This window comes from Pseudonaja textilis, chromosome 1 (genome assembly GCF_049901715.1).
Source record: "Pseudonaja textilis isolate UNSWEBS1 chromosome 1, rPseTex1.2, whole genome shotgun sequence".
Taxonomy (NCBI): domain Eukaryota; kingdom Metazoa; phylum Chordata; class Lepidosauria; order Squamata; family Elapidae; genus Pseudonaja; species Pseudonaja textilis.
Window position 1 is genome coordinate 37674413 of NC_141990.1, and position 16865 is coordinate 37691277.

General features: G+C 35.8%; 2 protein-coding genes across 6 annotated transcripts in view; both read right to left on the bottom strand.

The window, feature by feature from the left end:
• SOS1 (SOS Ras/Rac guanine nucleotide exchange factor 1) overlaps positions 1-5077 on the bottom strand; it is a 44918-nt gene extending 39841 nt beyond the window's left edge. The window contains exons 1-2 of the mRNA XM_026695957.2: positions 4427-5077; positions 147-272 (exon numbers count right to left, since the gene is read on the bottom strand). Coding sequence (XP_026551742.1) covers positions 147-272; positions 4427-4513 — 213 coding nt within the window. The 5' untranslated portion in view covers positions 4514-5077. The remainder of the gene's footprint in view (positions 1-146; positions 273-4426) is intronic.
• Positions 5078-7879: 2802 nt separating this feature from the next.
• MAP4K3 (mitogen-activated protein kinase kinase kinase kinase 3) overlaps positions 7880-16865 on the bottom strand; it is a 51418-nt gene continuing 42432 nt past the window's right edge. For all 5 annotated transcript variants that reach the window (XM_026695951.2, XM_026695950.2, XM_087931266.1 and 2 more), the window contains 9 exons: positions 16703-16820; positions 15644-15702; positions 14300-14403; positions 13395-13566; positions 12441-12509; positions 12260-12352; positions 11067-11137; positions 10350-10405; positions 7880-9850 (listed from right to left, as the gene is read on the bottom strand). In XM_026695951.2, coding sequence (XP_026551736.1) covers positions 9763-9850; positions 10350-10405; positions 11067-11137; positions 12260-12352; positions 12441-12509; positions 13395-13566; positions 14300-14403; positions 15644-15702; positions 16703-16820 — 830 coding nt within the window. In that variant the 3' untranslated portion in view covers positions 7880-9762. The remainder of the gene's footprint in view (positions 9851-10349; positions 10406-11066; positions 11138-12259; positions 12353-12440; positions 12510-13394; positions 13567-14299; positions 14404-15643; positions 15703-16702; positions 16821-16865) is intronic.

Here is a 16865-nt window from a genome sequence, read left to right on the forward strand (position 1 = left end):
AAATCAGACCTGATTTTATGACAATTTTTATAACGGTTATTAAATGCAGCCACTTTGAGCTGTCATTAAACGGTTTTAAGTTGAGATCTACCTGTATATCAACAAGAAGAACATCAATAATGTATAGAATGAACTACAAGTGGTACCTCTACATCTGAGAAACTTCTTGGCTGAGCTTGACACAGCATATTTAGTAACTGCAGAATTAACTCCTCAACATACTGCAAAGCATCTTCTGTAGAAGATAGTTTGGGGTGGACTTGCATCTGAACCTATATTCAACAAATAATTAAACTTATAAGATAATTCATTACAAAAATGTGGACAGCTAAGAGCCTGGTGGCCTACAAAAGGCATATTAAAAACCTTAGATTCAGACCATAGACATCAAGAGTATTTAAACTGTGAAAGGAAAAAGACATGAAGAATGAAAGCAGCATTATGGTTAAGACAAAGAAATGTGCATTGAAAATTACTGGTTCAGATTTATGAATCACTATGAACTCACTGGATGAAATTGAATACAAAGGCAAGAAAGTGTTCAAAGAAGTATAAAAACTTTGACTTGGTCATCTTAAACCAGCAGACAAGGTGATTAACACATTTCCTTTACAGAGTACCATTTCTGATTGCAATTCAAATGACTGAAATTGCATATTAAAAATTATCCCAAAAACTTATTTCTTGGAATATTGAAGCAACAAGGGAAAAGGAAATTTGTAATTAACAGATATCCGTATCTTTTATTATTTTAAAAAATATGAAATAAGCTATATATAAAACATAGGTGATATATTATGACATTTATGTTTTATTACATTTATGTTTAAAGTATACTTTAGTTTTTGCTAGGAAAATGGGCAAGAGATAGTGCAACAACCTTTTAAAGAGCAAAATGGTGGGAATCCTAAACTTCACCCTAAGTAACACAGAAGTATTGAAAATTCAACAGGTTGACCACCTTTTAAGTACCACTGGGCACAAAACTATTATAAAGGATATCAGTAATATGCTAATATTGAGTGAGATGGGAGGTTTCTAAATTTGATGTATAAAATAAGTTTAATTTTATTTATCTGCAGAAAGCATGATTATAACATGAAGAGACTGAAGTAATGTTTTACTTTAGTGACAAGATTAAGCATATAAAGTATTTAGAAACAGCAGTAAATCTGAATATTCATTTATACTTTCCAAAATATATAAACACTACTGCATTAATTTATTTTCCTATAACTTTTACCTTGATTGAAACCTATATTTTAAAAATACCATATTCACTTACTCAGAAAGTGACATTGATTTCAATTGTCAAGTTTCATAAATATTTAGAGATGTAAAAATCATATGCGGTTCATTGTAAAGCAGACAACAAAAAGACTCAACTTGTATTAGCACAATTCTTTAGGTGCACCCATTTGATGAAAAAGACTAGTATTTGAATCAAACAAGAAATAGAATTAGATACTGATGAGACAACAACATCTGATGCAGAATACCCTCCTCTTTATTTTATAAACGAAGGAGATTCAAAGGCTAGGATTTGATTGTAGAACATGCTAAAGCCAAAATGTGGCTTGTTTGGTTTTGAATATTAAATAGGCCATCATTAATCGAAGCAAAGCTTATCACATTTGAGAAAATATCTACTAAGCACTCTGCCCTTAACAGTGGCCAGTCAGATATTGAAGAACCTTATAAGCAGGAAATAAAGGTAATGATTACCTGCTTGCTTGCCTCAAACAATTTCTCACAGTTTTATTGCCTTGGTATATGAAGTCCTATTTAATTAACATACAATCAGTTTCCCATATGTGTATCCAATGGCTAGGTATCCTGTACATACATACATACTTGTCAGATCTTATGAGTTGTCAGTATGAGAAGTTCAGAAATCCATAGACCTCACAAATTTCAATCATTTAATGTGTCCTGGAAAAATACTGTGCAACAGCAGTCATCACCTGAAGATGCTTCTCTACAGTGATCCTTTTAAAAGCTATATAAGAGTGCAGCCCTAAATTTATGTTGCCTGGTGAACATGAGTAGGATATTGCAGAGATGCTGATCTGAGTGGAAGGTGGAGGTTCCAATAATACAGTATATTTTATTTGCCAAGAATTGGGAAAGATGTAAAGTTCTGTCAGCAATGGCTGGATGAAGGGTACTTTGGTAATTGGGCAGCTTAGCTGAATTCAAACTGTTGGAGTCACCAATTATGCCAATGGTACAGTTAATCTACAACCCTTGTGTTCAATGGGAGGATGCTTAAAATACAACATTGCACAGAACTGAAAAGTTTGAAGTTGTTCTTCACTTACTGTCTAGGTCAGCAAATACCAGCAAAGCTGGGAATAAAGGAGACTTACTTTCCAAAGCTATTAGTTCCTTTCTTTCCCCTTCATTATTGTCTTCCCTCATGTTTTGTGTACATTATTTTTGTATACACAATTCAACAAATATCATATAGAAAACTGAAATAAACAGAAATCAACACAAAGATAATTCCAATATTGTATGAGGTTAAAACAGACATAGACCACAGCTTATGGTTTCATTTCCTCCTCCCTTGCCAAAGTGGATTTCTGTTTGGGTCTTTTGTCCATAGACACTGAGGCTTAATTTCTGCAACCCAAAACATCAGTTACATATTTGTTTATGAGTAGGACTTACACTAAGATTTCTAAACAAGCACAGTAATCACACTGAGTGATTTGACTAGCAAATAAGAGACATTAATATTAACTAAACGTGAAAAGAGCAGGTAGTTTAAATATAGGTGAAAGTATTTGTGTGTGTATACACACACATTTTTGAATTACAACTAATTACTATTCTAGAATTAGATTAAAAAGCTATTTCAATAGTATCAACATTCAATGCAATACTACCAGGTAGTAGTAAATTTAAGATATTGGATAATGATTATGAATTCAACGTTCAGCAATAGAAGTTTTATTTGGTGACTTGGGATGATCATTTTCTCATCTCATCTCACTCTATGCATAAGAATAGCATGGGGAAAAAATTGGAGGAACTGCAGTGTCCCCTATATTGTACTCTTGAAGGCAGCAAAGCTAACACATAAATGAAATAGGTACTATTGATACCAACACTTCCTTTAATTAAACTATAGCTTGTAGTAGTAGTCAATTCACACATTTCCAGTAAACAAGGTGAAGTAGGGAAGCAGCTGCAAAACCTTATGTTTTTCAACTGGAGCGTAAAAGTTTAAGCACAATCTTGATGTAACACATACTTAAATTTCAGTTGCTCTGAAAAACTTAATCTTTGATCACTGCTTCAATCAAGAAAATGCAATGCACGCAGCAATATACATATAACATGCAGAAAACAGTCATTCTGATAAATGAAACAGCAAAACCCCATAACTTTTTCATCTTCACATAAGTTATAAGAAATCTGCAATAAATGCTAACTTTAATTCAGAGTAACCTGGCTTAAAACCAGGTTAGCACATGCTAGTCAAGAGAATTATAATAATTAAACATGATGCAGGTTTGAAAGAAAAACACACTCATATATTCACTGTACAGCATTATCCATTAGATAGATTTATATAATGTCTTTCATCATAGCATCCAAAATACCAAATAAGATTTCCCGGTGGTCTCCCATCCAAGCACTTAATCCTGAATCATTTATTTTCAGCAAAATCCTTGATTCATGTCGAAATTAAAATAAGAGAATACATAGGAATGGCTCTAGAAAAAGCAAAGCAGAGCACCAGTTTCTCATAAACAGTTGTAGTAGTCTTCTAGTATCTCAAGGCTATTTAACTTTCCCAATATTCACTCCTCTAACATGCTGAGTTACTTGCAAGTTATTATGATCAATCTGAATTTTTTTTTTGAAAATACTCTTAATATTAATGTCTTCTTGTTGTGTGTCTGCATATTCTTTTAGTTCCTTCAATTTCCTGCCTCCTTTTCCACTATCTGTTTCTAGGCAGATACAAGAGACTAATGTATGTTATGACCAGTAAGTAATTGCTGGGGGCTATTTTCAACCCAGTGCATGGATTTCTCTACTGCAGTCTAGCATACATTTTTGCAGAATGTGCATGCTGGTTTTTCCCCAAGGCAAATTATGCAGGTACCAAAACCCACTGACATTCGATTATCACAATTCCCTGGTGTATATCCAAGCAATTAGGTGTATATCCAAGTAATTAGGGAACAGGTATAGGTTCTCCCGCGGAAAGTTACCTAATACCTCAACTAATTGCCAACGGTCATCAACCTCAGGCGCTAACTACGTAACTGTATCTAGTCTTTATGCGTTATCTAGCTAACCTATCTCTAATCTACACGCATTATCTAACCTTCACGGTCTCATCTGCAAGCCGCCTTCTCGAGGTTATGTGTAAATCCAACGTGCGCTGGAAGGAGAAAGCCTCTCTCACCTTTTTTAGGGCGGCCACAAGCAGACCCCGCCACTTGGGTGCATTCTCTTCACTGAAGAACTCGTACTGCAGCGGAGCCGCTTGCATCTTGCCTGCCCCGTCCCGCCCCCTAAGGGGTGGGGGGGAAACGACGGGAATCACTGTCGAGCCCGACGTTGCTCCCGGGCTTGGAGTGAAGGTCGCGGGGAGCGACCAGAACCACCGGAGGATAGAGACAACGGGAGCCGCCAAAGGCGGCAGCGGCAAAACCCAACGTCGGGGGACGGAGGCGACATCCCTTTCCCGGTCACCCGCCGCCCGGCCTGGCCTTGTCTCACTCAGCGCCGGGACTGGCCTGTGACAAGACACCACCGGACATCCTATCTCTCGTCCTGACAGGTCTGAGACTGAAAAAAGGTCCGAGGAGAAACCGTCCACGAGAGGAAAATGACGGTTACTCTGGAGAAGAAGGGGCAGGGTCTCAACTGTAGCTTTGAACTCTTGGGATTCTTCCCTTGTCCTGATGGCTATAACCGCCGAGGCATGCGCAGTTAGCGCGAAGGCTGATTGGGCATGCGCACTTCAGGTTCAGTCACTCCTCTTTTTTTTTCCTCTTCCCGAAGCGTCTTCTTTGGAAGTTGTTCGCTTTGCTTTCCCTTTTCCTCTTCCTCCGAAGTGCGGAAGTGAGACTGTGAGCTAATCATAACCTCTGCTTGGTCTAGGATCGAGAATCGAAAACCGAATGTTTGAGCGAAGCTGTTTTTAGCTTTGGAAAGGGGGTGGGGAGGCAAGATCTGACCAAGCGCCGCCTGTGGCCTGGAGGACTCATGACTCCCAGTCGGGGTCTGTACTTGAACATTCAAAACAAAACAACGCGGGATAATACTGGATTCCTTCATATAATTGGTTTGACAGTAAACGAACGTTGCGGATTCTGTGGAATTATAGGAAGCTGAAGGAATGCTTTTCCGTGCAGTTACGAAAATGTGTGGCGCTACGTTGGCGGCACAAGAATAACTTTGATATAACTCTTAATAACTTCAGGTTCTCATGTTTCCTTGGAAAAAAAACATTTTATTAGTTTTGAAATATATGCAGTTCAAGAATCAAGTTTAAAATGTGTTTGTGCTTAATCTTGTTTTCCTAAACTGTCTGGAAACTGCCTGATACCATGAACGTAAATGTAAAAGTAATGTAAAAGTTTCCTTGATCTCTGTAACCCCAAATAAAAAATGTACAGAAAGGAAGGGTCCTGGATGAGCCTCCAAAGAACGTCTCATAAAAGTGTCCATTCACCTGTTTGAAATTCCAGAAGAATGTCATAAGAAACAAAAGGGCTTACAAATGGGAAACAAAGACAAATCTTCTGCTTTTCTTCCCATGCAAGCAGTTTGGAGATAACATTGCCTCTTCTCCCCTGATAGTAATATCACTTAGACTTCTATACCACTTCAGTCCTCTCTAGGCAGTTTGCAGTCAGCATATTGTCCCCAACAATCTGGGTCTTCATTTTACCGACTTTTCTTCCATAAATTTCTCATTCCAAGGTATTCTTCACAATATCTTGTGACGATTCCATGGATTATGTGTTGTTCTAAAGTTCTAATCAGTCCAATTAGAATAGCAATAGCACTTAGACTTATATACTGCTTTACAGCCCTAAGTGGTTTACAGAATCAGCAACTGCCCCCAACAATTTGGGTTCTCATTTTACTCACCTTGGAAGGATGGAAGGGTGAGTCAACCTTAAGCCTGGTGGGATTTGAACTGCCAAATTGTAGGCAGCTGGCTGCAGCAGAAGTAGCTTGCAATGCTGCACTCTGACCACTGGCCACAGAGGCTCCTAATATATATGCCCCCCCTTCCTAGTATTTTGAAAAAAATTTTTATAGAGAATGGCAGAAATAGCGTTTTTACAGTGCTTCAGAAGACTCTTGATTAGGAAAATTCTACATCATTTAGCCAGTTTAAACATATCTTTTTGGAGTTCATCATTTTCACTTTCTACCACCCTGCATAGAGTGGCTGTAAACTTAGCCACCTTACTGCTTATTTCTAAATTATGACAATTTGTGAAGAAATTACAGGAAAAGGGGATCATGTGCCCTTAGGACACAGCAACAGTCATAAATATGAAACAGTTGCCAAGCAGCTGAATTTTGATCATGTAACTTACGACCACAATTGAACTGAAAACTTAAATGAGACATTTGAGTTTTGCCCCATTTTACAACCTTCCCTGCCACACTTGAGTCATTGCAGTTGATAAGTTAGTAAATGTGGTTGGTCAAATGGCCATTAAGTGAATGGCTGTAAGTCAAGGAATACCTGTAGTTATGTTACTGTGGATTTTAATTGTGGTTGAACCAATTTGGTATAGTAATGGCACCAGGTAGAAACTCTTAAGACCATGAATGCTAGTCCTGCCTTAGGCACAAAGGCAGTGGGTGACCTTGGGCCAATCATTCTCTCTCAGCCCTAGGAAGGAGGAAATGACAAACTACTTTTGAAATCGTGCCAAGAAAACTGCAGGGTTGTCCAGGTGATCAGCAGGAATCAACACCAACTTGAACTAATAAAAATGTAGCAATATATGTAGTTTACTTATATCTACGGTACTTTACTGTGCCATTGTGGTTGTTTTGCTATTCTGTAAGCTGATATCAGTCTGCTTAGATTTGATAGGAAATAAAAGCTTTCTTATAGCTGGTCAATAATTACTAGCTTGGCTTTTCAATAAGACTTCTCAACAGGTATTTCTGCAGCAACCTTTCTTCAGAATATTCATTGTAACAATTGCTCATCCCATTACATTACAAAGCATGTATTACATTACAAAGCATGTATTAAAGAACTGTAAAATTATGATACATTACATAATTTCTTGTCACCTGGTGGATGTCCACATATACAAGTCTTGCTGTGTGTGGCTCTGTGCTCAAGAACTTTAAAGTGTTCATTTAAAAAGAGAAGGTTTCACCTCAGATAAAGGGGAATGTGCTCTATGGCTGGAAAGCAAATAAGCATGAAAGTTTGGACTAGAAAAATAAAATTCAGGCCTGTCAAATCGGCAGCCTGCAGACCTGATACGGTCCCTGTAGGCCATACTCACCTCGGCTCCACAATATGTCATGCTCTGGCCAGCGACATGGTCGAGTTTGAGACCTGTGGACTAGATTATGATCACTTCCATCCCCGCAGAATACAATTAGCCAGGGCAAGTCATAGGGTGGGAAATCAAAAGCCAAAGGACTCTATGATTAAGAGGACCTCTTTAGATGCTAATATTATTATAAGACGTACTTATGCTGCAATAGTTACTTTGTATTATGCAGTACAATTTAAAGGAAGTTAATTGAGTTATTAAGCTGTCTGAATTTTTTTTCCAATCAAAGCTGATTTCAATAAAAATATTCTTCCTCAATTAGCAAGTGCTTAATTTCATTGGAAAATTACTGCAGATGCTAATCCATATCAACAACAAACATGTTAAAAACTTTATTTTACATTATATACATTAGGAAATATTCATTACCAACAACAATACAGACCATAAATCAGTTTTAATGTACTTTGTTCTTACTTTATCACAGTATAAAGAACATATACAAAAAGGACGTATTTTCTCTAAAACATGGCATCTACATATCCCACTGAAAACAATCAGAATAGTTTTGCTCAAAACTAAAATTCCTGTGATGTGTTATAACCATTTAATTTTGTGAGGTAGTAACTAAAATTCTGGCTAGGTGTTAAGATATTAAGAGAGAAAAAATGTGACAACAGTAGTAAGGCAAAACATTTCTTTTAAACAAAAGCAAAATTCCTTAAAACAGTTACTCCACCTAGTATCACTTTTTCTCCAGAACAGGTAGTCAATCTATGGTGTCCTTGATGGCAGTGGGTTGGAAGCATCCTTCTCTTCAGAAAAACATATGTGCATGTTGCATATTAGTGTCAAGAAGCTGTTACCTTCTACTAATTATTAATGTACTCCAGTTTCTCTCACACTTGGGCTTTAGAAGTTATAGCTCAGCATCACAAGGAAGGTCATAATTTCATCACTCCTGTTGTTAGGGTGCATATGGGTTGCTGGCTTTCCTGAATCTGAGAGGCTGGTCTACATGTGAGGTTGGGAAAACCAGTTGCAATAAGCATTTCCTTTTTTTAAAGAAATGCTTTGGTCTGTTACTGATCTTCTGTTTGAAAACTTTGTTGCTATGTCTGAGGAAGAGCAAAGATCCTTGAATGTAATTTTAAAACCATTGATTCATATTCCTCACTAAAAGAAAAGCTTCTATCTACACATGAATCCAGCAGGAGCCCTATGGCCCTATCATCCTATAAGAATCAGAGGAACTCTGCAGATCCAACAGGGTACAATGGTAATTCATTAGTGATCGTCAATTTCTTCTTAATAAAGTATACGTTGTTTTAATGCAAGTGCTAATGAATATCTGCAAAGTACTGCATACAGTACTACGGCCTTTTGCACATGGTTATCTGGATCTAACTCCAAATATTTAGACACTTCCACAGTGTGGAGTGCTTTAAAGTTTTGCATGATATAGTAGCGAGTAAGACTCATCATAATAAAGCTTATATTATCATTGTACACACTTATAATTACACCAAGGTACCTCTATTGGATTTATTCCAATTCAAAATAGGTATTTTTTTTCTCCAACCATAGAAAATAATTAAGAGGATTTTCCTTAAATATAAAAATATAGGTGTTCAATTGGCTGGTTTCACAAAGAGAACTACCTAAATAAACTAAAATTATAAAGCCTAAATTATTTCCACAAATGTACTTTTGTGACTGAATATAATTACATATTAACACTTTGTGCAACCAAAACACCAGTGTACTTGCATAGAACTAAAAAGAAGATTGTAATAGGATTACCGCCTTGATTACAATGTCTGAAAGATAAGATTTATTTATATTAGTAAATTACATAATAAAATACAATAGTGTTATTTAAATGCACTGTGTTTATCAGTAGCATCCCATTAGTCCTTAAAATAGTACCCAAACACAATTTTCTGTCCTCAGCAAACTTTACATATCTGTACAAGTAAAATATTTTGTCCATTATCTACAGAAAAATCAAGAGAGGCCTCCAGTAATACACTTCAACAAAAATACTGCATATATGTACAAACATTACATAATAGTAAATCAAGAGTTCTGCAGAATGTGCTAATCATATGCATATCAGTCGGGCAAGCATTCTTGTTTTCACTCATACATCACAATAAATTACAAAATAACTGTAGTTGGGATCCATTTGCTTTTGTGCAATTGCTGTAAGATGTATTGACGCAGTAGTGTTTCCTTATCTTGTTGCCTTTCAGTAACTGTTCTCATGACCTGCTAAGATGTACAAGTTGCTATTGGCAGTAGGATTATCTGTTGGTCTACTCTCCAGTACCACAACTCTGAGGAAAAAAGAACGTCCCAAAAACAATAATTTTGGCAAATATATACAACTTTTATGAAAGCCCTTAACTGGGTCTTGCTTTCAGATTGGGGCAGGATGAGGCTTGTGACACAACATTAAGCCAACTGATAATCTTTTTTTTTTTTATCTAATCAATTATGCTTGTTCTCCTTTATCCAACCATACCTTAAATGAGAGAGCAGCTGCCAGGGATTGGTTACTTGCCCAGTGAAATGACTGAATGGCAATACTGCACTAACCAAATTCCTTCCCTATAAATGATGGAAGGATTTGAGAGTCTTTAAAGTCTAATACTTAAAGCTGTCCAGGAGAGAAAGACAAGTAAGAGAATTGGACATAGCAGATCTAGTGATTCTTGCTTCACCTCAGCAAAATAATGAGTTTGGCAGCTACTAATGTAATGGGTCCCAAGCCCAACAGATAATTTATTCCAAAACTACTACTTCCTTATATGTTGTGATTGTGATTGATCATACCTGTCAGATCCAAGGAGTCTAAATATTCTTGTACTGTCAGAAATTTCCTGGGTGATCTATTTGAAAAATCAAATATTTAACAGAGTGAAAGTGCATATAACAAATGCTCAATGAATCAAACTTTGCAAACGTCTTATTTTGCAATATTAAATAAAATTAACTGAAGTAATATCTAAATTGAATAAATACATACACACATACATATACACAGTGGCTAACTAGCTAGGGCTACCAAATCTAGCAGCAATTTCTGGACATCTCCTAGATAGAAACAAAACAGAATAGAAAACCTAAGTCTTTGTACTGGTTGTCTCGACATTGATAGCCTAGATCTGGCAGCCCTATTTTTAAATATTATTACAGTATTTCAGGGGAACTGAAATTAATTCTATAATACACAAAGTGCTAAGTGACTTAAACTGTACAAATTTACGGTATATGTTATCATTATTAACCCCTTTTCCATATGAGGTGACTAAGGCTAAGGGAGTACTTTAGGGTATTGAGTAAGTTCACAGAAAAGCCATAATTTCTACTGAGGTGTTCTACTTAATATCTTGGATTGCTATGATTCTCAGCCATTTCTATGAGGGGAAAGTATTTACAACTACCATATTTTGAAAAATAAACTGAAGTTTCAGCTAATAAGAATACCAAAAAAATTCATTTTGTTTTCAGATTATTTTTCAATATTTTTTTTTAGCTTTCAATATTTACCTCATTTGAACGAAAACTCCTGCCTTGCATCCCATGCTTCCAAAAAGCCAAAACGCTATCTTGTAAGCAAACTAGCAGGAAAGAAAACACAAATTAGTTTTTTTGTGACTGGGTTCTAAAAAAACACTTTCCTTCTTAAACTGTTTTGATTCCATACACAATTTAAAGAATGAAGGACTGAAGTTTAGGGTGCAAGAAGTTTTCATCTTTTTCTTATGGTATATGTGACAAACTTGTTTCCTTTCAGTATTCTGAACCTTCCATGTATTATCTGAAGTTGGATGGGCAGAATGGTATAAATCAAATGCTATTTTAGGATTATATTATCAGAAACACTAAGTCCAGATCATGGACAGTAATTATCTCACTACATTCTATCTTGATCAAGGCCTCACTTAAGATATTGTGTCCCTGAAGCCAGCATGGAGAACTACCAAGATGGTCTGGGGACATGAAACCAAGTTTTCTGAGGAATAGTTAAAGGAACTAATTAATTTTAACTGGCAAAAGAGAAGATTGAGAGGAGATGCAACAGTCATTTTCAGATATCATATAGCGGAGAGAGTCAATTTCTTTTCTGTCACCCGGGAGGGAAGGACCAGAACCAATGAATGAATTTGAAATTCATTCAAACTACATGGAAATAAGAGTCAGGTAAGATATTAGCAGTAGCAATTAGACTTATATACCCGCTCCATAGCATTTTACAGCACTCTCTGTTAGCATATTTCCCCAACATTCTGGGTTTTCATTTTACCGACCTTGGAAGAATGAGTCAACCTTGATTCCATTGGAATCGAACTCCAGACTGTGGATAGAGTTAGCCTGCAATACCACATTCCAATCACTGTAAGATGTGTGGGATGCCTTAAGGAGCATGAAAGTCCTCATGTATCTTTTAGTTATCTTGACTTCCAGGGATATTAAAACTTTAGAGCTTCATAAAGAATAATCCAATGAATGTTTATAGTTAAACATTTTTAGTTTTTTCCTTGACTATGTTTTGGAAGGATATCATTGTCCTAATTTTGTATCTGTTTTTAACAAAGTATGAAATGGCTTGCCATTAGAGACATTAAAAATTGTGCATAATGAGCATCTTTCTACCTTCAAATTTTCATCTATATAATGCAAATTTTCATTATATAATATAGTGAAATATTAGAATAGTTAGCTGACTAAATGCTACTCACCTATTGATTCAATTTGGAAATCAAAGGTGAGTTCGGAGGACAGTTTTCGACTAGATTTTAATCTGCCTTGCAAATTTACAATTTTTATACAGCCTGAAAAAGTAAAAACATTTATGACTCAGCAACATTTCAAAATGTATCTTATCCAAATATTTATATATGGATCATAGTTGTCACTTACAATCTAAGCAGACTAAAATGGTATCTCTCTCCAGTTGTGTTACATGTACAACACTTGTCTGTGTAGTATCTATAACAAAAGAACTCAGTTAACATTTTTAATGTAAATATCAAGAAAAATATTATGTAGTTAAGCTGTATCAACATCCTAATTGTGTGTATGTGTGTATTAGTTTTACAGGATAATTTTTCTCCTTAAAAAAACATACTCATGCTACCTGCTGATTAGTTTGTAAATAAGATAAATTTAAAAAGGTGATGAGATGCAAGCTATCTTTTAAAGTGGAGGAATAGGAAATAGCTCAAGAATCATACTTTCCTCCAGCAAACCTAAATAATAGCAGGATATGGGGTTCCAATTAGGAAGCCCATGCTTTCCCTAAGATGACTAAAATGGAGTATTTCCTATTTTATTTTGCTGAAAGAACAAGATGGTTCCTCCCTCCCACCAAGCATGAAGGACAAAGCAAGAAATGATATCCTTAATATGAAGATAATGCTAAACAACAAAGAAGACAGAATTAAAGACATGAGAGGGGGGTCTGATAAATTCCCTTTGATCCTTGGATTAGAAATTATTCATTCCTTTTCTAAGTGTCCAATGTTTTCCACAAAGGCAAAGAACAAATAAGAACAAATAAGTTCCCTCTCAGGGTACAACTTTGATCAGAACTATTTTCACAATATTCAGTGCCTGGGGGAAACCCCCCCCCCCAGTCAAATACTATTTGTCCAGTGAAAAGACACCGAGTGAGCCAAATAGAGAGTCAAGCCAAAGAGCACCAATGACTCCAACATATATGTAGTTTAACCATTAAACCATCTTGGAATGGAAATGTTATAAACCTAGAATCTGAAAGTACAGAAATAAAAAAAACTAAAGCACAGAAATCCAGGAAATAGTACAGAATCCATTAGTGTAGAATTTATGGAATTACCATAGGAAATAACAAACCTGTTTCTGTAAACCATGAAGAGGTAGAATTTGGATTGATAGTTTCAAATTTCACTACTTGGTTGAAATCTCTCCCTTTAGTTACACCAACACAAACCAAAGGGAATTCCTGTTCAGGCACTACAAGCATTTCAAACAACCTCAGAGGACATGGTACAGGAAAGTCTATGTGCTAAATCAAGAAATATGTTAGTTGCACAGTAATTATCAAAATAGAATATTATTAAATTATTTCAACAATTTATTACAATAAAATAGGCTTTCATTCTGTTAAAGTTTTTTTAATAAATTCAATCCTCCTTTATGAAATAAATCAATAGGCAATATTCTAAAAATAAAGTCTTAAAGGAGATTGTGGTTTTGCTGTTAAAACAAAATGTCAATTATAATCCTTTGAGGTATGTGAGTGGTAACTCTGAATTTTTAATTATATCTCAAGTCTATGGACAGTGCAAATGTGGAAGCACGGTTGAATCCATGCTAAAAAATCCATGCTTCCTAAATGTGGATTCCTACCAAGCAGGGAAAAGGTGGAAGAGCAACAGTCTTCCCTACATGCCACTTTGGAAATGGTCCTGTGCCAGTGACAATCCTGGAAGAATATTTTTCTCTTTTGGACAACACGTTGGAAAAATTTAGTTTTGTATCCAAGATAATTTTTCAACACTCCCCAGAAAATTATCCATCCACTTTGCTAGCCATCAAATCCCCCCCACCCCTCAAAAAAAAACACTGATATAGCTACAGGATCTTTATTCAGGCTGAATTGCTGTGAAGATGTTTTAACCTCATCTTTGTTAATAACATTGCAACAACTGCTGCTGTTACTACTAGTAATGATCTCTCTCTCTCTCTCCTCCCCCCTTCTTTATTCTTAGAATTAAATTATTTTTAAGGGGACCTACCTTGATTAACATGAATTTCTGCATTGGTTCAACCCATTCTAGTAGAATAATACTAGACTGTAGTGCCCCAGAAAGGTATTTATGTCCTGTATAAGGATTCCTCACTGGAAAAAAAAGAGAACAGTCTCCTTAGTGAAGGGTTTCTTAAATCTTTTGCAATCCCTTTACTGTAATCTTAATCTAGAATAGGATAGGATAGGATAGGATAGAATAGAATAGAATTCTTTATTGGCCAAGTGTGGTTGGACACACAGGGAATTTGTCCTGGTGCAAATACTCTCAGTATACATAAGAGAAAAGATACATTTGTCAAGAATCATAAGGTACAACACTTAATGATAGTCATATAGTTCAATAAACAACCAAATCATACTAGGAAACAGTCAATATAAATCGTAAGGATACAAGCGACAAAGTTACAGTCATACAGTCACAAGTGGGAGGGGATGGATGATAAGGAGTGATGAGATTAATAGTAATAGTAATGCAGACTTTGCAATAGTTGAACAGTGTTGAGGGAATTATTTGTTTAACAGAGTGATGGCTTTCAGGGAAAAAAACTGATCTTGTGTCTAGTCTAGTCTACACAACTGCTCTAAAAATCCAAACACCAAAATAAACAGAAATGACCAATGAAAACAATACAATGAAAGTTTGAGGAAGGTGGATTCATTGTAAAAGTGTACAACTAAAGGGATTTTCACATCTTCCTTGGACTCTGTCTTCACCTTCCCAAGGGAGGTAAACGTCAGTTTAGGAAATCCTGCCTTAGAGTAAAGCATGGACAATGTATAAATTATATATTATGCAACACTAGAGAAGTGGGTATCTGCATATAAAGCTAACATAAATGTTGTTATTCTCTAGCCGTAGTCTTATTAGACATGAAAGTAGTGTAAAAGGGTCATAAAACTATCACAATTTATTTTCTATTTCTATAGTGAAAACCATACTTTTGAAAAAGATGTCTAGGTAGGGATGAATATTTTCCTTCCTTGTCTGCTATAACAATTATGGAATATATAGAATAATATACAGGAAGATGTACACATGTGCTATAACAGTGTATGTTAAGGATAGTGGGATAAAGCCCTATTGCACAATTCTAAATTTCCCAGTAAACTCAGAACCAAAAGATCCTATTCCTACAAATTTTTACATCTCAGAAAATTTTATTTTGCATCCTGTTCTACAAAATGTTTCTTCACAGCATGGTGTAGGTGCATCATCAAATTACAACAGAGACATTAAAATAGATATTAAATGTAAAATCCAAGCCAATCATTACACAGTCGTATATTACAAAAAAGACACACACTGAAATGAAAAGATATCCTTACTTACCCACACAACATTTTTGACACCATTTGGTATCTGGGATTTTTGTGGACACTGCAAACTTCCTAGAATGCATAAAGAACAATGGAAATTAGTATCATATCTTCCTCCATATATGATCCTAGTACTTGAGTCTTGATTTTGCTCCAAATCAATAGAGTGGTAAGAAGATACAGTTAATTGTAACAGTGTACTACACAAATAAAGCAGGTTAATTCTACCCTGTAAAATATTAAACGACCAGCCCCAATATTAAAGACTTAAAGCTCCAATCTTATAGGGCTACAGAGAAACTTAAGAAAACCTCAACTGAACATTATATGAAGAAAGAATCTAAATGCCATTCCTTGTGCTGTAATTGATCTGGCCTCCTTCCTGTGCAATCCTTAAGAGTTGTTTTTTCCAACCTGGTGGCTGGGGAATTCTGGGAGTTAAAAGTTTACATATCTGAAACTTGATGACCTTAGGAAACAGGCCTTAAGAGAACAATGTGCCCTCAATTTTTTAAAATTAAATCCTTTTTAAGATGTTCCTTTTGAAACTCAGAGTTCCATGTCAATAAAAGACAAAATTCTCCTTTTTTTCTTGTTAAAGCCTTGGTGGCACAGTGGTTTGAATGCAGGACTGCAGGCTAAGTTACTGCTCACTCCAGGAGTTTGATTCTGAATGGTTCAAGGTTGACTCAGCTTTCCATCCTTCCAAGGTCGGTAAAATGAGGACCCAGATTGTTGGGAGCAATATGCTGACTCTGTAAACTGCTTAGAGAGAGCTGGAAAGCACTGTGAAGCAGTATATAAGTCTAAGTGCTATTGTTATTATTCCCTAAACCACTCTGCTGCCTAAGTTACAGCCCAATACATTCAGGAAATTATCTTAAAGTTTGGAACATTTTTAGAGGATAAGGAAGAGGAAATTCCAACTTTTTCAGTCCACTTTCGCTGCCTGTTTAAATGAAATTTTAAAAAAATACAATAAATTGTTCTCATCTACAAACATTTGTGAGCCATTTTGAGGACTCCATTTAAAAACAACATACAATCCAAAACAAGCAATATATTTATTTACCTGGGAAGTATTCTGTCAGGTAGTTTATGTGCTGGTATAGCCACTGGTAACTTCTGCATTTGCCGTGCATAGTCAAATAATCCTGGCAAATTATGAGAATAAAGCTGAGAAGCTTTACCTATAAATAAAAAGGTAAATATAATTACTTTACAAACCAATGTAC